The sequence below is a fragment of the Podarcis raffonei genome, chromosome 14 (genome assembly GCF_027172205.1).
Source record: "Podarcis raffonei isolate rPodRaf1 chromosome 14, rPodRaf1.pri, whole genome shotgun sequence".
Lineage (NCBI taxonomy): Eukaryota > Metazoa > Chordata > Lepidosauria > Squamata > Lacertidae > Podarcis > Podarcis raffonei.
In genome coordinates this window covers 24,728,194-24,755,941 of record NC_070615.1, presented here as the reverse complement: position 1 = coordinate 24,755,941, position 27,748 = coordinate 24,728,194, and the positions used below count along the sequence as shown (strand labels likewise).

The following is a 27,748-nucleotide window of genomic DNA, read 5'->3' as shown; positions in this document are numbered from 1 at the left end:
CTGCCTTATTGCTGACTCAGCCCACTGCTCTACCTATTCAGCATTGCCAGCACAGGCTGGCAGCAGCTTTCCATGTGCTCTGCTGCTGAGCCTTCTCTGAATAGCCTTTGGTCAGAATTTTTATTTATGTGTTATATTTTTTTACATTTATTTCCCACCCTTTTCTCCTAAGAGCTCAGGGTGGCCTACATGGTTCTTCCCATCATTTAATCTCCACAACAGCTCTGTGTAGTAGGTTAGGCTCTGTCAGTTCCTAGTCTGACACCCTAACCATTCTTATCATGCCGGCTCTGTGGAGCTGTTCCTGACTTTCCTCTTCTTGGAAATGTGCAACTTGCAGTTGGAATGGGAGTAGAACCTCAGCTGGAAACAGCAAAAGGGGTGGATTTTGAGGGAGATGGCTATGGAGAGCAGGAATGGGCAAGCAAAGGCACCCATCAGTTTCCTTTGCCTTTGATGGGTTTCTCAGTGCCAACTCCCCATATGGCAGCGTCCTGTTACCAAAAGAGAAATACATTTAAAACAGCCCAACAACAACAAAAATATGTAAAACGAGAAAGCCACAGCCTCCCTCCAGCAGTAGCTTAACAATGCCTCTGAGTATTGCTTCAAATACACGTAATAAATCTGGGCTAATAACACCAGGAGTTTACAAGCTTTTTAGAGATTTTATGGGATAAATTGTGCTCCCCAGCAGCTCGATTCGATTTCTTAATATGAGCGGCATATTTATCCAAGTCTCTTAAAACAGATAGGTAGGGTAGAGAGATGCCTGTCCTGCCATTAACGGCATGGAATTGTGGCGTGCGATTTATATTCCTGCCACCGGTGGGCTGGAAAAAGTTCATTATCCGTGGGCCCTGCAAACCCAGTTATAGCAGAGGATCAGGAGGAGGATGAATTAGTTTAAAAAGAAGCTCGGGAAAGCTGCTCAAGGAGGTATACAGAGTGGGTACAGAGGAGTCCAATCACCTTTTGTTGCCCCCAAACACAGCAATAATAATAATAATAATAATAATAATAATAATAATAATAATAGTAATAATAATTTATTATTTATACCCTGCCCATCTGGCTGGGGTTCCCCAGCCACTCTGGGTGGCTTCCAACAAAATGTTAAAATATAATAGTCCATGAAACATTAAAAGCTTCCCTAAACAGGGCTGCCTTCATATGTCTTCTAAAAGTCTGGTAGTTGTTTTTCTCTTTGACATCTGGTGGGAGGGTGTTCTACAGGGTGGGTGCCACTACTGAGAAGGCCCTCTGCCTGGTTCCCTGTAAGTTCGCTTCTCGCAGTGAAGGAACCGCTAGAAGGCCCTCAGCACTAGACCTCAGTGTCCGGGCAGAACGATGGGGGTGGAGATGCTCCTTCAGGTATACTGGACTGAGGCTGTTTAGGGCTTTGAAGCTCAGCACCAACACTTTGAAACGTACTGGGAGCCAATGTAGGTCTTTCAGTAATGGTGTTATGTGGTCTTGGCGGCCGCTCCCAGTCACCAGCCTAGCTGCTGCATTCTGCATTAGTTGTAGTTTCCAGGTCACCTTCAAGCATGTTTTCTGGGGAAAGAAACTCAGAAGGCACAAACCCAACACCCAAGTTGTAGGGCTGGTGGTGGGGGGCAGCAAGGGCAGGCATCTGTTGAGGGCTACCTGGGTGGAAGGGGGTCTTGTGTACCAAGGGCCTCCAAAACCTGGGGGCGACACTGCCCAGTTACTGCTAAACCCCTCTGAGCTGAAGGAATATGCATTTCCAAACAGGTGCATCATACATGCATGCTTGTAAAGAAGCCATAATTTTATTTATATCTTATTGACTGATTGAATTTATTTATATGCCACACTTCCTCCCCAAGCAGCCCAGGCTGGCAAACAAATGCACAATTTAAAAACAAGCAAACAAAAACTTTTAAAAAGTGGTTACAAATATCCTAAAAACAATTACGCTGAAAATCAGCTACAGTTGAAACATTCTAGAAAGCAATTAAAAACATTCTTCTATCCAATGTTCTCAGGGTTGCCAGGATCAGTATTCTTCTGCCCCCAGGAATGTTTGCTTTTTAATGGTTTTTCAATGATATGCATACAGTGGTATCTCTGGTTACGTACTTAATTCGTTCCGGAAGTCCGTTCTTAACCTGAAACTGTTCTTAACCTGAAGCACCACTTTAGCTAATGGGGCCTCCTGCTGCTGCCGCACCGCCGGAGTATGATTTCTGTTCTCATCCTGAAGCAAAGTTCTTAACCTGAGGTACTATTTCTGGGTTAGCGGAGTCTTTAACCTGAAGCATATGTAACCCAAGGTATCACTGTATTGTATAAAGTTACAAAATAGAAATTGGATGTAACAAGAAATATAAAAACGAACAACAGGAATGTTTATAAATGTCTCCTGAAGGTTAATGATGATGGAGACAAGTACGCCTCATTAGGGAGGGCATTCTGCAACTGGGGAACCACCCCTGAAAAGGCCCTGCCTTGGGTCAGCACCAATCAGGCAGTCCTCAACAAGGTGTCATCTGCCAATTGTAGGGTCCAAAGATGGTTGATATTGGGGAAGGCATTCCTGTGTATAATATGTGGGATAGCCCTTAGCCTCATTATTTTACTGCCTTTGTGGTCCAAAGTTTGTGGTCCAAATCTCAGCATTTGCTCCTTTGGGTATTGAGTCCGACTACTTGTCCAGCAGTGAAGTTGGGATGCGAATGGGCGCCACTCAGCCTCATTTTATCCATCATCAACAAAGCATGAAATTGCACTAGAAATGCTGATAGTTTTCCCAACAACATAAGATCTGCTTTGGTGAAACAGTAATTTGTTGACTAATTAGGAAAGTAATTGTTCTAGGCTTCTTTTGGAACTCAAGGGTTTCATGAGTGTGTGTGTGTGTTTCTGGTGATTTTTTAAATTATTTTTATTTTAGAGTATTCCTTCTCCCTCCCAGTTTGGGTCTGGGTCTTTTCAGCACTGCAATTCTTCATCTTTTAGGCAGCAATATGCCTAAAAATCTTCTGTAGAAGGGTGTCCAGTGTTTTATTTTTCTATTCATTAGCAATGATGGGTTGACCTACTCGGAGTAGATCCATTAAAATGAATGGATATATATGTCTGGTATATGGTGTTTTTTTTAATAAAAAATAAAAAATAAAATACAAAATGAACTCAGATGGGTCCAAATGGGTAAGAAATCTGGGGTGGGGGTGCGGGTGGAACCATAATGCATAATGAAACATGGAACCTACTTTATTTTCCGGGTTTTGTTGGTTTGAAGTGGCAGCCATAGTCTTGCTCCCAAGATTGGCTGCAGATGGTTTCTGGTTTGGATGCAGGATGAGTAGGGAAATAGATGTGGCCATAGATAGGCTGGAGGTCAGGCCCCAGATCAAGCAGGCGAGGATCAAAGTGCCAGGGACAAGAGTGGAGTCAGAGGCAGGCAGAAGGTCGAGTTCCAAAGTGGCAGGGAGAGGATTGATGGGGCCAGGAGGGCATGCAAGGTCAAAGGCAGGCAGGGGTCACAATCTTGAGGAAGAGAAAGCAGAAGGGTAGGCAAAATCTTACCAAGTCAAGACAAGTGGCTCAGGCTGATAAGCTGGCTTGGTTTCAAATGCTTTTTATTTTTAGAGTCTGATGTGTCCTCGTTGGTTTGGGGAGTTGGCTGACGTTCTGGGTGGCCATCTCTACAGGCAGTCGAGAGGGTACTCTATTCCATAAGGCAGGGGTTGGGAAGCTGTGCAACGGAGGTCAAATGTGGCCCTCAAGACCTTTCCACCTGGTCCTCAGAACTCTCCCCAGACCACACTCCCTGGCTTTGGCCAGTTGTACAGTACTTTGGTTTTCAAGAAGATCTTACGCACCTCCGGTTGAAAAGGAAAACTAACTAGGGAACTGTTCAAGCTTATCAGAGCAGGAAACTTGTCGGCTTGTGAATGCTGAAGATTTAATTCATTCATCCTAAAGGAGGGCTGCAGAAACTAATTATGTGCCTATTTAACCGTAAACTCAAGACTTGCCTCTCCTTTTTGCTTGCTGATCTGTGCTGCCTTGTGATGATACATATCTGCGAGTGTGTGTCTTCCCCCAAGCTTTTCTGTCCCTTGCAGACCTCCCCTCTCTATCCCCAAAGATTGGGGAAATAAGAAGCTGCCTTATCTGAGTCAGATCATTGGCCGTCTTGCAGAGGCTCTCCAGATTTCAGACAGGTGTGTCTCCCAGCCTTACCTGGAGATGCCAGGGATTGAACCTGGGACCTTTTGCATGCAAAGCAGATGCTCTAATGCTGAGCTAAGGCTTTTCCTCATGTTAATGCATGCTGTTATCTCTAGCCCAAAGGAAAGTGTATAGAGAAAGCAGAAGCTTAGGGTGCAGATACTGTCCTCCCTCTCCTAGTGTCCTAAACTTTTGTGTGTCCCTCCCCTGCCCAACCGAGGAAGAAGATTGGAAATAGAAGACCAAGTCAAAGTGTGATACATGGAGGATGTCTTGCAAGTGAATCTCTTTGCTGTTTACATGGCACAGATATTCTTCCCAGATGTCTTTGCTTGCAATTTCCATGCTTTATTGTTCATGAGTGAAATTGTAAGAGACTGAACTCTTCTCTAAAACTGACGGTTTTAAAATATTGCAGCACCAACAAATGGGTGTAAATGTGTAAAAAATGTGTAAAAAGAGTGGCTGGGAAAAGCCAGCTAGATGGGCAGGGGCATAAATAATAATAATTATTAATGTGTAGGGATTCTGACTGATGGGTATAGAGTACTTGTTACCAAACTCTCCACCCCCTACTTGAAATTGTTAAGGGTCTCAGCGGACCACTTAATAAACTTTCTGTTGTTCTACAAATCAATGCACATATGTAATTCATATTTTAAAAGCATGTTTTCTGCAATACTGCCATCATAGGCAAATGCAGCACTGTGCTATGAAAATCATAGCCCAGATGTCAGAGCCTTGTTCGCCTGTTAGATAATACAGCCCTGGTCAAAATGACCTCCGTCTCTGTTGTCAGGGAAGAAAAGATGCAATAGAGTACAGGGCCAGGTACAGATGCTCTCAGGTGTGCCCAGGAAATGTTCAGTTTGCATTGGAAAAACTGCCAAATTTGCCTGGTACTTGCGGGATATCTTTGGGAGAAGAAAAGGCTGAAGAGTAAACCCTACACAAATCTGGAGTGGTGTCCCTAAGATGGTTGGATTGTACATCTCCTTTCGGTAACTCCTGCCTCCAAGCCGTTGCCAAATGTATTGCTCTGCTTTCCTTTGGACCACAACAGTGAGGCTGAGAGGAAGATCTTGTAGTCTGGGCAGCCCAGGATCTCCATACCCACTGTCCAGGCTTGCGCCCTGGGGAGGTCACTTCTGTGCTGCTAACATAGCAGTTTGGCTTCACCCAGTTAACGGCAAATCTATACCTTACATTTAAAACACATGACTTCCCCCAAGTGAACTATAGTTTGTGAAGGGTATTGGGAATTGTGCCTCTGTGAGGGGAATACTACAGTTCCCAAAATGTGTGTTAAATGTGCTGCCTTAAATGTGCAGTGTAGATCTGCCTTTCGAGATGCTAAGTGTGCTTCTACATTGTTTTAGTGTCCATGGTATTTCCAGGCTGGTGCCCTCTTTCCACCAGGGAGGAGGATGGGGAGAAAACCAGAACAAGTTGGGTTCCACCACCACCACCACCTCTGGTAACCTCCTTGGCCCCATCTGCATGCTAGCTCCATTAGGTGTGGTGGTTGCCAGCCACCACTTGGGTAGCGCATGGCCTCATGGAGACCTAGGCAAACTCGTTCCACCCAGGCCCCCGACATCAGGACAATCCAAATGTCAGTTAGACGCTGGGGAGCAAAACCATTCATCTGAATGGAGGTGGAATGGCTAAACTTTGGAATCTGGGCTTTCCATCCGAGGACTGTGAGGGCATTGTTTCCGTTCCTAGCCTGGCGAAAAAGAAAGGGAGAAAAGGCTACAATTCTCATCCCAGCCCCACTAATTAAAGCCATGCCTGACGTTTAAAGCATCCTGCTGAAAGAAAGGGAAGGGGGGAAAAAACCCCTCACCTCTTTTCCTGCAGTGCCTGATGTGAGTGTACCTTAATTCAGGCCTCACTTCACTGGGCCTCCCCCTCCCTCCTTTTTTCCTTGGGTTTGACTTATGGGTCTTCTCTCTCTCTCTCTCTCTCTCTCTCTCTCCCTCTCTGTCATTTTGGGGTGTTGCTGGTTTTTTGTGTGCTCTTCGAGCTATAACCGTTTCCTGTGCTCTGATTGCTTTCTTCCTTTGCTCACAGGCTCCCTGCAGCAGCGGGGATTGTGGGGTAGGGAGGGGGAGGTTGTCCTTTTCCACCATTGACTTCTTGGAACCTGAACGGTGGTAGCAATTGAGAAATAATTGCAGGCGGTTGTGGGAACAAGGCATCATCACTGGGCTCAGTTTCACCGAGGCTCCATAAGGGATGTTGCTCCAGCATTTCGGTCATTATTCAGTATCGAAGCATGTGCAGGAAGGCCAAAGAAATGTGCCGCTCATGTGTACACCCCGATAACCCGCTCAGACAAGGCAAAACTGGGTTATGCATGGCATTGAGAAAGTGCCGAGAGGAAAGTTTTTCTGCCTTTCATAACTATTGGACATCCTATGAAGATGAACGTTGGAAGGAGGCAGAGACAGCCACTGACTTGGATTTCTTGGACAAATTTGTGGAGGAGAAGCCTGTCAAGGGTTTTTAGCTCCCATAGTTGGAGGTAGTAATGCATCTGAGTACCACTGGCTGGAAACCACAGCAGGGAGTGTCCTTATGCTCTGGCTCTGCTTGCGAATTTCCTGCAGGCATCTGGCTGGCTTCTGTGAGAACAGGAATGCTGACTAGGTGGGCCATTGGCCTGATCCAGAAGGTTCTTCTCACACACTTACTGGATTAATTAACATTGACAGTGCAGGGGGGGGGTTATTTTGAGTCACATGGAACTTTTCTTTAAGCTTAGGTGCACTGTGTGTGGGTGGGTGTACAATGGTATCTCAGGTTAAGAACTTAATTTGTTCTGGAGGTCCGTTCTTAACCTGAAACTGTTCTTAACCTGAGGTACTACTTTAGCTAATGGGGCCTCCCGCTGCTGCCACGCGATTTCTGTTCTCATCCTGAAGCAAAGTTCTTAACCCAAGGTACTATTTCTGAGTTAGCGGAGTCTGTAACCTGAAGCGTCTGTAACCTGAAGCATCTGTAACCCGAGGTACCGCTGTATTTAAATACCATTGTTATAAAACAGCCTTCTGTAACCTGGGGTCCTCCATGGGCCAAAAGCTTTTGGGATTTGTAGTCCAAAACATCTGAAGGGTACCAGGATGCAGAAGGCTGTTTTAAAAAGCATGCCGAGGTTTCTCTGGTAGCACTGAGCAAGAAAATGGGAAACCCTTCTTAATGGGATTACAAATTATCTGGCTCTGCTGGAATGATAATCTTTTCCAGCTCACCCCTGCCAACTGCCAATCTAAAGTGTGATAGGGTTTTTTTGTAAGATACGAGGAAAACCTCAGCTGTGAAATATGATGAGTCAGGGTTGTCTCCAGTGCTGACCATACTCGGAGAAGAAGAGGGAATTGGAGAGGTCAAAGGTCCGTTAATTTCAATAGGTCTATTAGTGTACAGTCTAAGGGGTTGCATCCAACTAATTCTCCATCTCACAGAATTCCTGTGATGTGTAGCTTTAAAAATGTACCCTTGCACGTTCAATGAACACGTGGGGGAGGGGAAGAAAGGGATCATGCCCAAAGTCCAGCTCCTTTGATTTAAAACACCCCACCCACTAAAGGAGGCCACAGAAAGCCAAAGGCCTAGCGGAAAAGACATGTTTTTGCCAGGCACTTAAAAGTATGTAATGAAAGTTCCAGGCGAGCCTTTCTTGGGAGAGTATTCCGCAGGTGGAAAGCCATCACTAAAAAGACCGGTTCTCATGTTGCCACCCTCTGAACTTCCTGTGGAGTGGACACACAGAGAAGGGACTCCCTTTACCCTTTACCTAGTCAGTTCATATGGGGAGATGGCATTCTTCTGAGCAGCCCAAAACAAAACAAAACAAAGCATGTGGTTTGAAGACTTTCAAGGTTCTGTTTGATTGACTGTGTTCTCTCTCTCTCTCAAGTAGCCAGTGGCCAAAATTCTATGTTCCTTGGCCCAGCCTTTCCTTAGCACAACCTTTGCTAGCCTGGAGTCCTCCTGGTGTTTTAAACTACAACTCCCATCAATCCTCAGCTATGTTAACATCCAAAACACCGGAAGGGACCTCAGGATAGTGAAGGCGACCTTAGCATATTGAGAGATGGGTCTAACTTTGGAAGCCGGAGTGTGTGTGGCTCTGACCCTGCAGCTGCAGAAGAATGCTCAGATATCCTCTGGCATGTGTAGAGCCTTGCATGTTTTTGCCAGATCCCTCTCATAGGAAATAGCTACCCTGACGCTCCCCGACAATGCTATTAAGTGGGAAGCTGTGAGCCTCCTACTCCTCTCGGTCCCTCCCCTTCCTCCTGTCTCCCCTCTCTTTTTAGTGCCTCATGGTCAGACATCTCTCGACACGCAGGTCACCAGTGCTGGCCCCATCCAAGTGGTGATCCATCTGCATTTGAACCATCTGCATTAATTTATATATATAGCTCAAAGCATCGGTCTTGGCTGGGCTTGATTTCCCCTGTGGCTTCCTTACCCAGCTGAATTGCTGTGGGCGTGCATTAGCCAGCCGGCCAGATGGCGGATTGTAGAGTCAGAGCAGGCTCACGGTTCTGTTGACACGAGCATTGTGCCTCCTGACAAAGGAGAGAGGGGCTGCCTGCAGTCTTCGCCTTTCCTTTCTCTAGCCTGAGCGTGGCTGCCATTTTGGAATGCCTCAGCTCCTTGCAAACTGTGCCATGTGATTTTTTTTGCTCCTTCTCCATATACTTTTGAGATGGGGCAGCAAAGGTTGCTTTCTGCCTCTAGGCACCACGCAGCCTGGGCTTCAGCCCATGGGCTGCCTCCGCTGCCAGTGTCATGGCATAAACAAGTTAACTAAAGTGTCTCTGTGGGTCTCCCAGGGAGCTATTATAGGCAAACTTTTGTTCAGGTAGCCTTCATAAGAGTCATGCAGCCTTCTGGAACCACATGCTGTCCAGGTGTTTTGGGCTACAGCTTTGGGAGTTGTCCAAAACATCTGGAGGGCACCAGGTTGGTGAAGGCTGTGGGAATGGAATTTTTGTTGTTGTTGTTGATTGCATGGATTAACAAAGCAAGTTACTGTCATTGTTTACTTAAAAAAAACACCTTTCTTGGTTTTTTTGAAAATAACACCCCACCCTTACCAAAAGAAATATTGAGGTATGTGGTGAAAATACACCATAAGAATACCCAGCAGTTTAAAGTGCATACCCTCCAACATTCCTCAGATGAAAATAAGGATATTTCTCCCTCCCCCAAACTGACCCACCCTGACCCCACCATTTTCATACTCTCCAACATTTCTCTGATGAAAATAGGGACATATTATTATTATTATTATCCTGCTCATCTGACTGGGTTGCCCTAGCCACTCTGGGTGGCTTCCAACATATATTAAAATGAAAGAAAACATTAAACGTTAAAAAACTTCCCTGTTGTATAGTTATTTATCTCCTTGGCTCGGGGGTTGCATAACTCCATACCCGTCAACATTTCTCCAATAAAAATAGGGACGTCCTAAGGAAAAGTGGGACTTTCTGGGATCAAATCAGAATCTGGAACGGCTTCTGTAAATCTGGGACTGTCCCTGGGAAATAGGGACACTTGGAGGGTCTGAAAGTGTAGACTATGATTTAACCTAGAGCAACCCAAAAAGTCTGGACGTCTGGGAAAGCTTAGCGCTTTTTTTCTTATTCATGCAAAACCGTTCCAGTCAGTTGTAAATCAGGCTTTCTGTCTCGGTCCTTTTGTTAGTCATATTTTGTTGGCCAGTTTCTCTTATTAGGGCCAGTTGTCAAGCTTTATTAAGCCAATTTGATAAGGATGCTCCTTGCAAGTCTTTTCAAAATTGGGCTATAACAAGTCTAGCTGCTAACAATGGAGAACCAATAGGAGATTTAAGTGAAGTGATCTGTATTCTGACCCTGAAATATATTCAGTAAAGCTAACTCTGGGAACTGAATGATTTGTTGACCGATGATATTACATCTCTCTAAAAAAACTGTCCTCAACACAATGCCTCCACATCGTTTGCTGACTATACATTTGCTGGAAGAACATCCTTTCAACTGGAGGTTCCTCGCTACCAAATAGATATGTGAGCCTCTAGTGCATGGGTAGGCAAACTAAGGCCCGGGGGTGTGTGGATCCGGCCCAATTGCCTTTTAAATCCGGCCCGCGGATGGTCCGGGAATCAGTGTGTTTTTACATGAGTAGAATGTGTCCTTTTATTTAAAATGCATCTCTGGGTTATTTGTGGGGCATAGGAATTCGTTCATTCCCCCCTCAAAAAAATATAGTCCGGCCCCCCACAAGGTCTGAGGGACAGTGGACCAGCCCCCTGCTGAAAAAGTTTGCTGACCCCTGCTCTAGTGAGGTGTAGCTCATTTCCATAAGCATGATGTTGTATGAGGCAAGCAATTTGCACCAGAGGTTCCCTGCAGAATAGAAATATGAGGACCCCATTCCCTGCCCCCTATAAACCTTCCCATGGAAAAATCACAGCAAAGTTCATATATAGAGCAGTCTCCTTTCCATGCTTTTGAAATCTGCCTTAGTTGGAGGAGGGGGGTGCCAAATTAACAGAGGGGGCGCTAACACACTGGGCAGCTAACTGCTGCTGTTTGTTTTTGGCGGGGTTGTGAGATTTGATCACTGGCTTAAAGTATATGCAGCCTGGCTTAATTTAGCATCTAGGCAAAAGGCTTGTTCCAGTAGTTATAGCAGTGACGCTGATGATTTAATAGTCTATGACATATTCCATCCAAAGCACTCCCAACCGAAGATCAGAAATGGGTTGGTTTCAAAAGTCATATTTCACAGAAGCACAGACCAGAGAGAGATCAGTGAAAACATCAAAATGCATTTACCATCATAACAGCTGAGCTTGCATGCTGGAGAGCTACGAAACCTCTTCGTTCAGGCAGACCAGGATTTGGCCATCGGCCAACCGAAGCATAAGGCAGCCAGCACAGGCGGAAGAGGGAGCTTCTAGTGACAAGCTATTTTCAACCAACAGGGCTTTTCCCAGTGAATAAATAGAACAGGATGCCCTCCCCCTCCCCCAATGTATGGAGTCATATGACCTATTTCCACGGATATGCTGTATATTCTGAGGAACAGCTGATTCAACCTCCCTTGAATTTTTGCCAGAAAAATGCAGGAGTAGTTACAGGTGCCAAAGAGAGTGGATATGCACAGCTTAGGTATGAGAAAGTAATTGCAGCTCTTCATAGAGGGAGAAAGCAAGAAATACTCAACCTGTAAAAATAAGATTAGCAATATCAGGAGATGTTGGATTACATATTCTCCCTCTTAATATAATTCAGTGGACTGGGCCATGGGAGGGGAACCTCAAGGCCCTCAATGTTCTCTGTCTGGCCCTTGGAATCTTCCCCAGCCACACACCTATGAATGGAATCATAGAATTGTAGAATTGGAAGGGACCCTGAGGATAATCTAGTTCAACCCCCTGCAATGTAGGACTGTGCAGCTGCACCATATGGGAATCGAACCTGCAACCTTTGTGTTATCAGCACCATGCTCTTATCAACTGAGCTATCTTGAAGAATCTGTCAATTTCAGTTCTTGTTTAATGTAGCTGTTAAATCCAGCTTTTGGCTTTAAATGCAAACTGGACTGAATTTCTCTTCCATCCCTATTGCCCCTCAGTAGACCTGTTTCACATCCCCCTTTCCTAGTATGAGTCACCGAACTCTGAGGGATGTAGAGGGGAGGGGAGCATTGGTGTAGCAGGGGCGGGGTAGCTGCCCCCCCAACAAGTAAATAAATAAAAATACTTAACTAACTGACCAATTGAATCACATTGGTTCTGCCCCCCTTAACATAAAGCCTGCCCTCCCCCAAACAAATCCTGGCTATGCCCATGGAAGGGGAAGGTGGAACACCTGCTTTGCATTCCTGGTTCTATTCCTGTGGTGCCTCCAGGTATTTTCAATTTTTTTATTTCTGTATTTCTATATTTCTTTATTTATTACACCGACCTTCATCCGTAGACCTTAGGGCAGTTCATGACATAGGGTAGGACTGACAAAGGCTCCCACCTGAAAAGTCACTGCCGATCCGTGTTGACAGTACTGAGCTAAGTGGACCAGTGAACTGGCTTGACTGTCCTCTCTGTATGTCCCTCCAACCTTATTCTTTGCCTTGCCCCATCGGTCTGATGCCTTGGCCCAACCTGTTCTCAGCAAAACTCCCTACCCTGCCAAGGTCCACTGTACCCTTTTCCCACTTGACCTTGTGGGCAGACCCTTCCGGTATATGACAGCACCCACCTCCTAGGAAATATGATCGAACCAAGCCTTAGTCTTTATTGGAGGCAGAGCAGAACAAAGATGACGTCTGCGATTGTCGAGGGGAAAAAACGGAAGGCAATTAACTCTGGCGACGCCATTGGCTGTTCGCCTGATGAAAATGGCACCTTGCCCGAGCGTTCTATAAATCACAGGTTCCATTTGGGAAGGAGCTTTCCGTGGTAATTAATGAGCCAGTATGAAGACATTAAATGTGGAGTGTGCGGTGATAGACTGGCTTGTCATTCATCGGTGTGTCATCTTCCTCTTACTTGGATATCCACCAAAGAACAAAGGGCAAAATCCTTGTAGACCCTGGAGCAAGGCTGCTATCTCTGATAGCAGCGAATGAAGCAATTCTTGGAAAATAACAAAGCTGGTTTAGACATTTAGTGAGCTAATTGCAAGGATGCCGTCGCAAACGCACTCTGAAAGCTTGCGGTCTATTATTGGAAATGATTGCTTTGTGGACTTGTGAGGATTGACAATGTAAAGTTAATTTCCCCCGCCCATTTAAAATTCATTAGGCTTGATTGGGAACCAGGAAGGGTTTTGATGGTGTTATCGATGGGCATGTGCGAAATTAAATGGGTCTTTCCTGGAGGTGCTGTGCCTTGTAATCGCTATGGAAACCTTTGCCAAGCTGGTGCCCTTTGGATATTTGGGGCTGCAAATTCCATTGGGTCCAGCCAACAAGAAGTTGTAGGAATCAGGTCCACACTGATGGGCAGCACCTCTCTAAAGTTTAACAAATGCAAGAGCCGCAGCTCTGTGGCAGAGCGTATGCTTTGTACGCAGAAGGTCCCAGGTTCAAAACTTGGCATCTCTAGTTGGGCTGGGAGAGATCCTGGGGAGCCACCGATACTGAGCTAGATGGAACAATGGCAAGACTTGGAATAAGGTATCTTCCCATGTTCCTAATCTAATATCAGAATAAGAGCCTGGTTCATCAGACCAGTGACCCACCTAGTCCTGTTTTTAGTAAGATTGTCTACTGACTGATAACACTGCTTGATTAATTTTGTAGGGGTGGTATTTTTAATGGGATTTATTGTAAACTGCCTTCAGATGCTTTTGTAATAGGTAAAGGTAAAGGGACCCCTGACCATTAGGACCAGTCGTGACTGACTCTGGGGTTGCGGCGCTCATCTCAGCTTTATTGGCCGAGGGAGCAGGCGTACAGCTTCCGGGTCATGTGGCCAGCATGACTAAGCTGCTTCTGGTGAACCAGAGCAGTGCACGGAAATGCTGTTTACCTTCCCACCAGAGTGGTACCTATTTATCTACTTGCACTTTGACGTGCTTTCGAACTGCTAGGTTGGTAGGACCAAGGACCGAGCAACGGGAGTTTACCCTGTCGCGGGGATTCGAACCGCCGATAGGTGATGATATATAAATATTTCAATAAATATGCTCGTATTATAAAAATGGCAAAAGCAGCCTTTTAAGCCTGTTTTGCTCAGGTCATGGACCTCGTCTTGATGATGTTGAAGAAGAAGACAAAGATGAAGAAATGTTAGCATTTCAACCCCTCTTGGAAAACGTGCAAAGGCATGTTTTCTTTGCGTGGAAGGACAAAGAACAGCAAAAGGAGCCTAGATGGCTTTAAAAAAATAAAATCCCGCCATTTTATTATATTCAAATCCTTCTTTTCTCTTCCCTTTCAGCACTAGGGAGCCCGGCCTGCACCTTCCCCCCTCCCCCTATTCCTCGGACTCTGGGAGAATAAATGGGTGGCGCTGTCGTTCACACTTGGCTACGCATAGAGAAGGGAGTATTCAGAGCCGGGCTCTGGGGTCTGGCAGTGGCAGCTTTGGACAATAGCATCATTAGACACGGAGAGCGAGTCTCCAGTTTGCCGCCACTGAGCTTCCCTGAATAGCCAGCAGCCCCTTGTTCTGGGAGTGGAGCCTTTTGGTGGGGGGAGGGGGTTGAGTGATGGAGGAGAGGGTCCTTTTTTATCAAAGGGGGGGGATGCAAAAGGAAGATACAATGTCACTTTCTGAATGCCCTCAAAGCTTTGTAAAAACCATTGGGATTGTCAAAGCAGAGGGTCGCAGAAGGAAGAAGACAAAGCCTCTCTGCTCCCTTCTCCTCCGTCCCCAAACTCTTTCCCTCCCTTTCATCTCCCAACTGCTTTCACATCCTAAGGTTCCAGAGTGTGAAGGGGGGGACTGTATTAAATCACTTCTCCCCCCACCTTCCTCCGATAAGGGGTGCGTACAAACCATATATTTAAAGCACGTTACCCCCCAGGATAATCCAGGGGACCGTAATTCACCCCTAAGAGAGCTACAGCTGCCAGCACCCTTAGCAAACTAAAGTTCTTGGGATTCTTGAGTGGGTGTGCTTTGCCTGAAGCCCTGGAGAGCCGCTGCCAGTCAGTGTAAACAATACTGAGCTTATACATCAAGGCAGTCAATGTCCAGACTCTCCATAGCTTGGGTTGACCTTGTGGCTCAGGCTGCAAGATTCATGGCATGGCCGGCTCTACCGTTAGGCAGACTGAGGCAGTCACCTCATGTGACAGAAACTGGGGCTGGGGCAGCACTCTTCTCCTACCTGCTATTGCTCTTAACCCCCTGATCATGCTTGTCTATTGGAGATCAGAGCTATGTGGGCCTGTCATGGACCCTCTTGGGCCACATTTGCACCATGCATTTCAAGCTCTATGATGCCACTTTAAATAGTCATGGCTTCCCCCCAAAGAATTCTGGGAGCTGTGGTTTGTTAAGGGTGCTGAGAGTTGTGACAAAACGCCTATTACCCTTGCAGACCTTCAGTTCCCTAAGTGGTTTGATGGTTCAATCTCTCTACATGAGGAACTTTGGGAATTGTAGCCCTGTGAAGGGATTAGAGGTCGACTAAAAACTCTCAGCACCCATAACAAGGTGCACCTCCCAGGAATCTTTGGGGGAAGCCATGGCTGTTAAAAATGGTGTCAGGGTGCTTTGAACATATGCTGTGATAGCGGCCTAAATTAGCATCCTGACTTCAGGTGCATTGAAGGGATGTTATCAACGCTGACAGGGTTTGGAAACAAGATTCAATGGTTTATTCAGTCAAATTCAGTACATGAAGAGGGGACGCCATTTTGTCTGTTGCCTCAGGCAGCAAAATGTACTGGGCCAGCCTTGGTTCATGCTGTTATAATGTGTGTATTTATGGCATTTTGCTATTTGAACTCAGGTCAGTTGAGGGGTGAGTCTTGTTGAGTGTGAGAATGCCAACAATTTAAGGAGCCTAATGGACTCTGGAGGTTGTGTTTCGCATCTTCTACTTTCAAGCATGTGTTTGAAAGGCTCCCATGTCTGTTTAATTGGCATGTTGTATAATGACGCCTTCTGCAGAAAGGAGTTTCTCCACACACAAACACCCCTGACCAATTCTGCCATCTGGAAGGATTCCAGAGCAAATGATGCTCAGCCTCTGATCTTATAATGCTGCTAATTTAATACGACTGCAGACAAAAGTTTCCCTCCACTCGCCCTACCCCGCCCTCTACAGGAAGGCTGCAATCTCATGAACCATGAATGGCCAAGGGAGTCAGAGAGAGAGCACATCTTTCTCCTTTGCTGTTCACACACAACTATTAAACATGACATTAATTCTGCTGCATTTTCCAGGGTCCCCTTGGCTTCCTTGGTGGAAGAAAGGTGGGATATTACTGAAAATTGGGCTCCCTGGACAGCAACAAGCACATGTTTGCAGCCACAGCACAAAGTTAATGGCTGAACATTTTGGTAAACCTGGATGTAAGATCAGATCAGTGTTCTCCAATCTGGTGCCCTCAAAACTATTTTAGACTACAGCTTCCATCAGCCCCATGGGAGTTGTAGTCCAAAACATCTGGAGGGCATCAGATTGGGAGATGCTGAACTAAGGGTAGCCAATTTGGTGCTTTCCAGATGTTGATGGACTCCCCAACTCCCATCAGCCCCGACAGCCAGCATGGCCGATGGCCACAGGATGATGAGAAAGCGCCATATTGGCTACCCAAAGATAGACCTTTGTTCTCCACAACTATGACGGTTCTTACATTCACTATCCGTGGTTTTCAAATTGTGTTTCAGAGGACCCTCAGGGAAGGTAATTAATGGTTGGGCAAGCTTCCCTGACAGATATATTCCCCTTCACAGATAGTCTTCTACCGGGCTGCATGCTGGCAAGGGGGTGTTGTCAGATGCCCTCTCAATTAATGAAAAGTGATTATGAAATCAATGGTCAGATGCTGCAATGCCTCTGAATACCAGTTGCTGGAGACTACAGGAGGGGAGAGGGCACTTGTGCTCAGGTCCTGCTTGCGGGTTTTCTACAGGCCACTGTGAGAACAGGATGCTGGACTAGATAGGCCATGGGCCTGATCCAGCAGGGTTTTCTTATGTTCTATGTTGTGAGGGTGCCTAGTGCCCCTTGGGGGCTTAAAGGGTCACTTAGCCCAGATTCCCCTGTAACCTGGTGTCAGCTCTGTCTCTTCATCCCTCCTCTGCTGCACACACACACACACACACACACACACACACACACACACCACTTTTCGTTGCTTGCAGTTGATCCCAGGGCCTGTGCTTTAATGATCCTAACAGACCTTGGATTTACTGTGACATATTGAGTTAATGTTTCCCTCTCCCCACACCAAATCGAGGCCAGCCTCCTCCTTATCGCTAATGCTCCGCTGAGTGAAAACGGATTGCCTCCTAATGGCTTCAATTTAGTTTTTCGTGGAGTAAAGAAAATTTTATTCAATACCTGTTTTCATCTTTATTATATCAGATTTGCCGCCACTGTCATCAGGCTCATGAGCTGGCTTGTGGTTCGATTAAGGGGGATCCGACCAAGCTGTTTGCCTGAATAAACCTCTCATGAATATGGATGGAGCTGTGACCTGGCACTTAAACGGGAGAGGATAGAAGGGTTTATTGCTCTGTTCGTCAGCCTTTGCATCTGTAGTGAAGGAAACCAGTCTGCCAGAACCCACTGATGTGCAGAAAGCACTGGGCACCGGTATGGCAGCGCCAGTTAAGATCCTAGGAAGACCCTGCTGGATCAGACCAATGCTAGACCAGCATCCTGTTCTCACAGTGGCTACCAGATGCCTGTAGGAAACCTTCAAGCAGGACCTGAGCACAAGAGCTCTTTCCCCTCCTGTGGTTTCCAGCAACTGGTATTCAGGAGCATTGCTGCCTCCAACCGTGGAAGCAGAGCACAGTCATCATGGCTAGTAGCCATTGATTTGCCTCTCCCCTGTTTGTGTGTTACTTTTATGGTGTGGAAAGAGAACCACGCAAGGTAGCATTTCTGTGGTATGATCTTGAATTGGTTTAATCTTTGGGTCATCTCCAATCAGCTCCAATCCAAGCGGGTGGCGCTGTGGGCTAAACCACAGAGACTAGGACTTGCTGATCAGAAGGTTGGCGGTTCGAATCCCCGCAATGGGGTGAGCTCCCGTTGCTCGGTCCCTGCTCCTGCCAACCTAGCAGTTCGAAAGCACGTCAAAGTGCAAGTAGATAAATAGGTACCACTCTGGTGGGAAGGTAAACGGCATTTCCGTGCGCTGCTCTGGTTCACCAGAAGCGGCTTAGTCATGCTGGCCACATACCCGGAAGCTGTACGCCAGCTCCCTTGGCCAATAAAGCTGAGATGAGCGCCGCAACCCCAGAGTCGGTCATGACTGGACCTAATGGTCAGAGGTACCTTTACCTTTACCTTCTCCAATCTGGTGCCCTCGGGATGTTTTGAACTATAGTTTCCATCAGCTCCTGCAGTCCAAAGCCTCTGAAGAGTGTCAGCTTGAGGAAGGCTACTTTCATTGATCAGTCAGTAGAGAAGTTCCGTAGCTCAGTGGAAGAGCATCTGCCTTGCAAGCAGGAGGTCCCAGGTTCAATCTCCAGTTGCATCTCTAGGTAGGGCTGGGAGAGGCTCTGCGTCCAAAATGCTAGAGAGTCTATGCTTCTAGTTAGTATAAACAACCCTGAGCTAGATGGACCAGCGCTCAGTATAAGGCAGCTTCCTATGTTCCTGAGAACATAGTGGAGAGGTGAGCAATTAGCAAACACCATTGTTTTGGCTTGTTTCCAGTGCATTTCTGACACAGTCATACTGGAGATCTCACAGTAACGGCAGTGATGGGACCACCACCCGCCCGCCATTCAGAATCTACCAGCGATGGTTTGCTGCTGGAGCCTTGGGCTGAGCTGCAAGACAGTTGCTCACAACGGTTGCCTTTGCAGCCGTAAATAAAGTTTGCCAAACCTGTGTTTTAAAAACAAGGAGAAGAACATTTTGTAGCATGGGGCATGATTTATTTATTTGAAAACACAAATTATCAAAAAACAAAACACCCAATCGCTTTGGCGAGGGTTGTGGCCTTCCTCCCTGCATCCGACACAAAACTGTGCTTTAAAGCCACATTATAGGGTCACTGTAGAGCCTTATTTTACTTAACATCCCCATCAATGAATTATTTATGCCCTCCCAATGTTTTATTCATGGTAAATATTAATACCAGTGTCTTTAAGAGGAGAGGTTATTGCTGCAATTTTACCTGGAAGAGATGATATTATTGAAATAAAGTGACAGAGATCCCATTTCTTCACTTGGGGGCTGTTTTTGTTGACAAAGCTCTCCTTCCGGTTAACCCTTTGCCAGCTGGAGGACCTCTATCCTGGGGATTCCTAGAGAGCAGTTATGCCTTCTGAACTTGAATGGTTTCGGGGTGGTTGAGGTTTGTTTTTGTTTTGCTTTGGTCCCTGCAAATCATTAAGGGGGGGGGGCTTTTTCTGGCATGCCTGCTTTGTATTTGGACCTGGAGTCAAACCATTTAGTTCATGGAAGTCTTTAAGCTCTGTGATGGTTATTCGTTCCTCATATGAATATAACTAATAGCAGTGGTGTTCAATCTTCTAGTGGTGTTCAGTGTTCTAGGGTGCCAACACAATTAACATGGGGCATTGTTTGGGGCCTCCGTGTTACCCTGCTTGAATATGAATGGGGTCCTTATCAAGGACACACTCAGCCCCAATGGCCCTTGCTCAGAGATACAGCATCTCTGCTTTGCATGCAAAAGGTCCCAGGTTCAGTCCCCAGCATCTCCAGGCAGAGCTAGGTGAGAACGCAGCCTGAGAGCTGCTACCAGTCCGTGTAGACAATACAGAGCTAGAGGGACTCAGAGTAAGGCAGTTTCCTACGTTCCATTCCTAAACTTCCATTTGCAAAGCCCTGATCAGCTTCCATGCAACTCTGGGGTTACCCAAACAATTCAGAAATCATTGCTAGGGCCCCTAACCCAGAAAACACTTCACCGAAATGTGTAGCACAAAGGAAAAAAGCTTGAGGATAAAACTATGTCCTGGCAGATCAGTTCCAGCTACCCTTACAACTTAGATTGTAGAATTTAACAAAAACATTTACTAAGAGCACTGCTAAAAATAGAGTGATGTTTCTTATGAGCCTCGCTATTGTATAATAGTATTGAGTGCTAATACAATAAGTATGTTCCGATTCTACCTCCACTTTGGTTGGTTGCTGCTCAAAGCCCTTTTCTTAGCACAATAAAATGTAATTAGTGCTCAAGAAGCTTACATAATTTAATAAAATGCTCTCAGATGGCATTAAAATCCAGTTGAAACCAGGGTTGTTTTTTGGTCCCCCCCCCCCCGTTGTTAAAAGATGGAGAGGAACAATGGTGGATCCCTTAAAAGCACAATCAGCATGTTGTATTTTCTAAACCCTCCCTATTTAGTGAGCTGAAGCTTATGACAGAGGGGCGTGAGAGGAGGGTGATATGGCCCATGTTTAATGTATGAAGCGGAATAAGAAGTCTCCCATCTGTCGGAGCCCAATGGGAGTCTGGAGATGAATGATGGATCCTTCCTGACATGTCTTTGGTTCTTTCCCTTAAAGAGATGCACATGTATTATCTTTGATGTGTGTTGAAGGAAGGAGATTGAGGTGTGTGTGTTAATGTGCAGCCAGGAGGCATTTTGTGTTAAGGGGAGGCTGGCAGGGGGGCGAGGATAAGGCACAGTTTAAAGATGGGCTTTTTGGTTTTGGAGTTACGAGCACGGATGGAAATATCCTGGAAAAGGATATTGTGGAGTTGGAAAAGGTTCAGGGAAAAGAGCAACCAGAATGATCAAGGAGATGGAGCGACTTCGCCATGAGGTTGCAACGTTTGGGGCTTTTCAGCTTAGGGGAAAATTGAGCAACAGGAGACATCATAGTGATGCATGAATTGATGTGTGGTGTAGAGAAAGTGGATAGAAACCAGTTTTCCCCCTCCTTCTCTCATCATATTTGAACTTGAAGCTGAATGTTGAAGGACTGAGAGCAAACGAAAGAACTCATTTGCACACCACGTTGTTAAACTGTGGAACTCACTCCCGCAGTAGGCCGTAATGGCCACCAACTTGGAACAGCTTTAAATGAGGATTAGACAAATTCTTGGAGGAGGAGAGGACTGCTAGCCATGATTGCTACGCTCTTCCTCCATGGTTGGAGGCCGTAATGCTTCTGCGAATCACAAGAGGTGAAATTGCTCTTGTGATTGATTCCTGCTTGCTGGCTTCTCACTGTTGGGCCGCTGTGAGAACAGGTTGCTGGCCTAAATGGGCCATTGGCCTGATCCAGCAGGCTCTTTTTATGTTCCATGCCCCAGAGCAGGTATATTCTGAGAATCCCCATAGCAGGAATCCCTGAGGAGATTTAACTGTTGGTAACATCTGGAGGGCAGCAGCTTGGCAAAGATGGACATAGGCTGCATTTTTTGGAATCTTGGGTTGCTCTTGACAGTAGCTGTGCCAGAATTTGAAAGACAGAATTAACTATCAGTTCACATTTCTTAGTGTAGAAAGTATTAATCTGATGCATAGAGATCTTTCCTGTTCTACTTAATTCCAGAAGAGAGGCTTCTGGAAGCTTCTCTGTGTGAAGGATACAAGCAGAAGGTTCATTATATTTGGGTTATTCCTTCAGAGAAGCTGAGTAAAGCTGGCTTAAACTGGTTCTGTTATCTCTTTCAGTCAAGGTCATGCTGACTATAAAAGTAGGGCTAGAAGGAGCCTAGGTTTCACTTTCTCTTTCTATCTCTCTTCTTTCTGGTGTGGTGCTCTGTACATGGTTAAGGTTTAGACTTATTATAAGTTATTGTAAGTTTAAGTTAAGTCTGCTGCAACTGGATTTCTTATGGACAGTGCCAATCCTGAATGTATTGGATTTGTGACCATTATGCCCATTTGCCTTCAGTAGCAGTAAAGCTCTGCTGGATGAAATACAATTGCCTCTGATCTGTTTTTTGGGAATGCTACAAAGTTTTTACTCTGCTAACTATACATTGGAGTTCTGCTCTGGATCAATATTGAGTAGAATTCCACGACATTTCCCCCCATATTTTCCTTTCAACTTTTCCCTTCCTTTTCCCTTTCAGCTATGTCTGACTTCCACATCCACCCCCAGAGTGCAGTGGTGGAAGAAGGTGGTGTGGCCAGGTTTCAGTGCCAGATCCATGGCTTGCCAGAGCCTGTGATCATGTGGCAGAAGAACCATCTCCCCATCAATACAGAAAACGACAGGTAAGGGCAGTGGGTCCAGTTCCCTCCAAACAGGGCTGCGAGTGCTGCAGGAGGGGTGTTTTTCAAACTCTGCACTATTCAGAAACACCTTGCAGATGGAAAGTTCTTCATATCTACTGCGGAACCTATCATTTATTTAAATCGCAAGATTTATATACCGCTTGATTGTAATGAAACCTCAAGGTGGTTTACAAAAAGGATGAAACAACTAAGTTATAAGTAAAATAAATGCAGTTAGAAACAGCTATTGAAAGTATCCAAAAGTTAATTAAAATTCACAATAAACTGAAATCCAGATTAAAACACATGCCAATATTCTCCATGTGTGGATAGGCTTGCCTGAACAAAAATGTTCTCAGCAGGTGCTCAAAAGGGTACAGTGAAGGCATTTGCCTGGCGTCAATCAGCAGGGAGTTCCAAAGTGGGGCTGCTGCCACACTAAAATATAGTTTTCTTAAAACCCTTCCAAGCAGTTGGGGCCAACTGGGGGAGGTAGATCTAATTGGCCTGGTCCTTGACCTCCAAGGAGGCCTCCGATTTAGACACCCATTAAATCTTTTGGCATCTGATAAGCTTCACAATTTTTTTTCATGTGCATTGGACCAAACTGTGACAAAACCCTCTCAGCTTAGAGCTACAAATTTACACAAGTAAGAGATGTGATTTGTTTAAAAGGATTTCTTTTTGTTCCCTGTTAATAGATTTTAAAGAGTTAAAATTAAAATGTTCATGAAAACCAATAGAAATATATTTGATGGCACAAGATTAGACCATGATGAATGTGTCCTCTCAGGTCAGCTGATTATATAAACAAACCAGTCACCCTTGTTCTTTTTTTTTTGGGAGGGAGGTGTGCCTTATTTTGTTTTCATGGGTTGTCCTTTTAAATTTTTTTTTTAGTGTAGCTAGGGTTCCCAAAAGCTGGATGTGAGATGAGCCTCTCTGGACCCATGACAAGGCCTGGATGCAGCAGAGGAAATGGGAAATGTTTTTGGGAACCCTGTGCTTGCCATTGTGTGGACAGATTGGACCTCAACACTGAACTGAGACTGTGCTCCAGAACATGCCTGACACCCGCCCCCCCGTTGCTGAGTCTTTCAAGAAAATTCTGCGGTCGGCAAGCTGACTTTCAGGGAAGATAGACAGCTATTACTGATCTGGCAAACCCCTGATAAGCTTCTCCGAAGCTGCAGGCTTTGAAAACCAGTGTTCCAGAATAATAGCGGCACTAAGCTTGATATTATAAATAAGCAAGGGAACTTTCCAATTCATAACCCACCTTCATTTACCTGTCCCCCAACCAATCGCAGAGGCAATTAAACCGGTCAGTGAAAAACATCCCGTGATAATCCCAGGGTGTGTGTCTGCGCATTTGAAATGAAGCTGATTCAGGGCAGAGAAAAAGAAGTAACTTCTTCGCACAGCACAAAGTGGAATTTGCTCCTCAAAGAGGCAGCGACGTTCAGCGAACTGGATGGCTTGAAAAGGGGGTTAAGACCATTCCCTGAAGGAGAATTAGTCCACAATGGCTATGTTCTGCCTCCCCTGTCAGAGGCAGCCAGCCTCTTGAATGCCCATCGCTGGGAATTGCAGGTGACAGGCAGTGCTGTGGTGCTCAGGTCTTGCCTACAGGCTTCCCATGGGCCTCTGGTTTGCTGCCACGAGAACAGAATGCTGGACTAGATGAGACTTCCGCCTGATCTGGCAAGGCTCTTTTTGTGTTCATAGAATCATGTGTCCTCATTCGATGCACGTTCACAGAACAAATTTTGCAATTCAGGTTTGTGTTTGTTGGCTTGGTTCGGCTTGGGTCGTACCACTGCCTGCTTGCCTTTTTCCCACTTATCACAAATCAATGAGGATTATTCATTCCTTAGTTAATTGTTAATTTTTCAATCCATTTATTTCTACCCACCCATTCATGGGTGTATCCAAGGGGGGGAGCAGGGGAGGCAACTGCCCCCCAAATCAGTAAAAATACATAGCTAATTGAGGTTCTGCCCCACCCTAACAAAAATCCTGGCTATGCCCATGTCCCAAATTGATTGCTTTATAGCAGCGCCTTCAAAGTAGCTTGCAAATATTAAAATGTTGTTGTTGCTGCTGTTTACCTGCCCTTTACTCTTAAGGTTCCAGGGCAGTTCATAGCAATTAAAATACAATATTAAAAACAATTCAAATAGTTCATAGACATAAGGTGGATCCTAAAAATATACATATTGGGTGTCAAAAGCCAGAGTAAAGAGCAGTATCCATAAAATACATACACAGATGCACAGAGTATCATCAAAACAATCCGTTTTTCATTCGGCTAATGCTTACCACATACAAAAAATAGTATTTTAGTTCAGCTCTGAAGGGGGAAAACTATTTACTACCAACAACTGAATACTGAAATGCTGGAAAAACGGAGAATCATATAACCATCTATGAGAGCAGGCATACCATGTGATTGTTCATCTCTCTCTTTTGCTGATCATTTATCAGTATGCCCCTCAGGCAACTGCTTGGAAGCAGAGTTCGATCTGGCCTGCATATGCAGGCGAATAGCGGGCAGGAGGCTGAGATGGCAGAATGGACCACAGCACTACATACTGCAGGTGTTGGATGCCAACTCTGAATGGTCCACCATGTGAAAACAAAAGAACATAAATCCCCTTGCAGTCAGAAAACTAACATAACAGGGTTCTTTGCTGGATGTGCTAGATTTCTACTTGCAAGGAGCCTTAACAAAAACATAAGGAAGAATTCAAAACATCACCAGCCACCTGCAGTTTGGAGTGGCATACTTTGCCACCTCATTCTAGAGCAGGCCTTTACCCGTCTAAATACCCATGTACTATGCTGATACCCCCCTCACTTTCTTTCCCTTGCGTTTTCCTGCTCCTTTAGGTACACGCTGTTGCCCAAGGGTGTTTTGCAGATTACTGGCCTGCGAGCTGAAGACACTGGGATCTTCCACTGTGTTGCCACCAACATTGCCAATGTGAAGTTCAGCAGGGGAGCCAGGCTCACTGTGTCAGGTTGGTGTGTTTGTGGGACAGAGGGGGGCAGAAGCAGGTGGTCCGTCCCACTGATTTCCTACCAGGCCAGCCTATTAATGCAACTCATTTGGCTGCAGTAAAACTGGTGCTTGGAATGGGGTTGGACACCATGTGCTGGCTGGGGCTGTTGGGAAAGCAAAGCACCTGGAGGTCACTGGTTAGGAGACTACTGAGAAGATAGAACTTACCTTCACAAAGCCCCCTTTTTTTACCCTCCCTGCCCGCTGTGCCCACCACGCTTGTCAACCTGTCAAAAGTCTTGAAACAACAACCGTGTCCGGATTCTGCAGTGCAGGTGCATAGAGCTGTTTTGCCAGGGGCAAGCAGTAGATGGTTGACATTCCTTGAACACATTGCTCCGTAAAGCCGGCTGCTTCTCAGCAGGGGATGTGAAATTCTGCAGCCAGAATCCTACCCGAGAGCCCTGAATTTGTGCAAAGTGCTTCGATGGAAATTAGTGGAATAGAGAGGAGAAGGGAGCAAAGTGGTTGGGGTGGCCCATGTTTTCTCATGCCCAAACGCCGCAGACTGGTGGTACCTGAAAGCCACTTCTCTGCAGAACCCAACAGTCCTGGCTCCTGCTCATCACACATAGGCAAAGGCTCTTAACGTACAAGTAAGAAAGATACCTTAATTCGGGCAAGTAAAAGGTACAGGTTCAGCAGCAGACACAGAGTCCCAGAGTTCAGGGTATTTAAAGTAAAGGTAAAGGGACCCCTGACCATTAGGTCCAGTCGTGGCCGACTCTGGGGTTGCGGCGCTCATCTTGCTTTATCGGCCGAGGGAGCCAGTGTACAGCTTCCGGGTCATGTGGCCAGCATGACTAAGCCGCTTCTGGAGAACCAGAGCAGCACACAGAAACGCCGTTTACCTTCCCACCAGAGCGGTACCTATTTTTCTACTTGCACTTTGATGTGCTTTCGAACTGCTAGGTTGGCAGGAGCAGGGACTGAGCAACGGGAGCTCACCCCGCCGTGGGAATTCGAACCGCCGACCTTTTGATCGGCAAGTCCTAGGCTCTGTGGTTTAACCCACAGCGCCACCCGCGTCCCACTACTTAGAACAGGGTATTTAGAAGTGGCCAAAAGCAATGGAAATGTCCCACCACTTTCTGCATCCTGCCCACCAAGCTTTTAAAGATGATGCACGGCATGCTCCCTCATGAGTCTCTCTTGCTTTGCAGGAATGTTGGGCTTGCAAATGCGCTCTCCGTCTGAACCCCCAAGACCCTTGGCTAGTGCCCAGCCTGACCAACTCTTGGTCCTGAGCCTGGCAGGATGCTAAATAGGCCTTCCTTGGTCTGGCCCTATTCTCGAAAGGGACACATTACCTTCTGGCACCCTCTTGAAAGCTGCTTTCCCCATCAAGTCCCACCTCCCTTGAGCCTTGACACCCACTTGACACCCATGCTTACCAACATGTCCTGGAAACCGGCCTTCAGAGGAGGAGTGAGTCAAACTTCCATCTCTGGTCTGCGGCAAAGCTGACCTCTGGGCAAAAACGGCATTCCTTTTATGCCTCTGCCGCCCAGGCTGGCACTGCTTGCTTTTTGGTGATGAGCAGAACCTGACCAAGCAAGCAGCTTTCCCAACAGCTTGATCTTAGAGCTAAGGTGATCCCAAGGGGAGCTGTCCAGGGTGGCAAGTGAATTGGTGTCAGGGGAGAGGGACATACCTCAGTGATAGAACATCTGCTTTGCATACAGAAGGACCTGGGTTCAATCCTTGATGTCTCCAGATAGGGGTTGGAAAAAAGTCTTACCTGAATCTTACCTGAGAGCTGCTATCAGTCATAGGTGGTCTGACTCAGTATAAGGCAGCATGCAGTGTAGGATTTAGAGGGCATAGGAAGACTGGTTTATTTATTTATTACTTCCTTCCTTACTTACTTAAGATAAAGGTAAAGGGGACCCCTGATCATTAGGTCCAGTCGTGACCGACTCTGGAGTTGCGGCGCTCATCTCGCTTTATTGGCCGAGGGAGCCGGCGTACAGCTTCCGGGTATGTGGCCAGCATGACTAAACCGCTTCTGGTGAACCAGAGCAGCGCACGGAAACGCCGTTTACCTTCCCTATTTATCTATTTGCACTTTGATGTGCTTTCGAACTGCTAGGTTGGCAGGAGCAGGGACCGAGCAACAGGAGCTCACCCCATTGCAGGGATTCGAACAGCTGACCTTCTGATCGGCAAGTCCTAGGCTCTGTGGTTTAACCCACAGCACCACCAGCGTCCCTTACTTACTTACTTATTGCATTTAAACACCACCTTTGTCTTCCAAGGATCTAAAAGGTGGTTACATGGTTCTTCCTTCCCATTTCATCACCTTAACAACCCTATGAGGTAGGTTAGGCTAAGAGATGGGATGTTGAGTGGCCCAGAGTCACTCAGTGAGCTTCATGGCTGAGTGGGGATTCGAACGCTGCTCTCCCCACGTCCCAGTCCAACACTAACCATTATTATGGCACACTGACTCTTTTAAAAGATTGTATAATAAACCAGTCGGGCCTCGTGGCTTTACCTTGGAACCCTTGTGGACATCTGAGCACGGGAGCCAAGCCTAGTGAACTAGGGTGTTGTGGTTGTTTCAGCTTCCAGATCATTGCTATTTTAGCGTGGGATCGAATCGCATCCCAGCAAATTCAGGTTGCCCA

General features: G+C 46.2%; 1 protein-coding gene across 2 annotated transcripts in view; it reads left to right on the top strand.

The window, feature by feature from the left end:
• IGDCC3 (immunoglobulin superfamily DCC subclass member 3) overlaps positions 1-27,748 on the top strand; it is a 106,155-nt gene that overhangs the window by 43,084 nt on the left and 35,323 nt on the right. For both annotated transcript variants that reach the window (XM_053364688.1, XM_053364687.1), the window contains 2 exons: positions 21,910-22,054; positions 24,947-25,077. In XM_053364688.1, the coding sequence (XP_053220663.1) occupies positions 21,910-22,054; positions 24,947-25,077 (276 nt within the window). The remainder of the gene's footprint in view (positions 1-21,909; positions 22,055-24,946; positions 25,078-27,748) is intronic.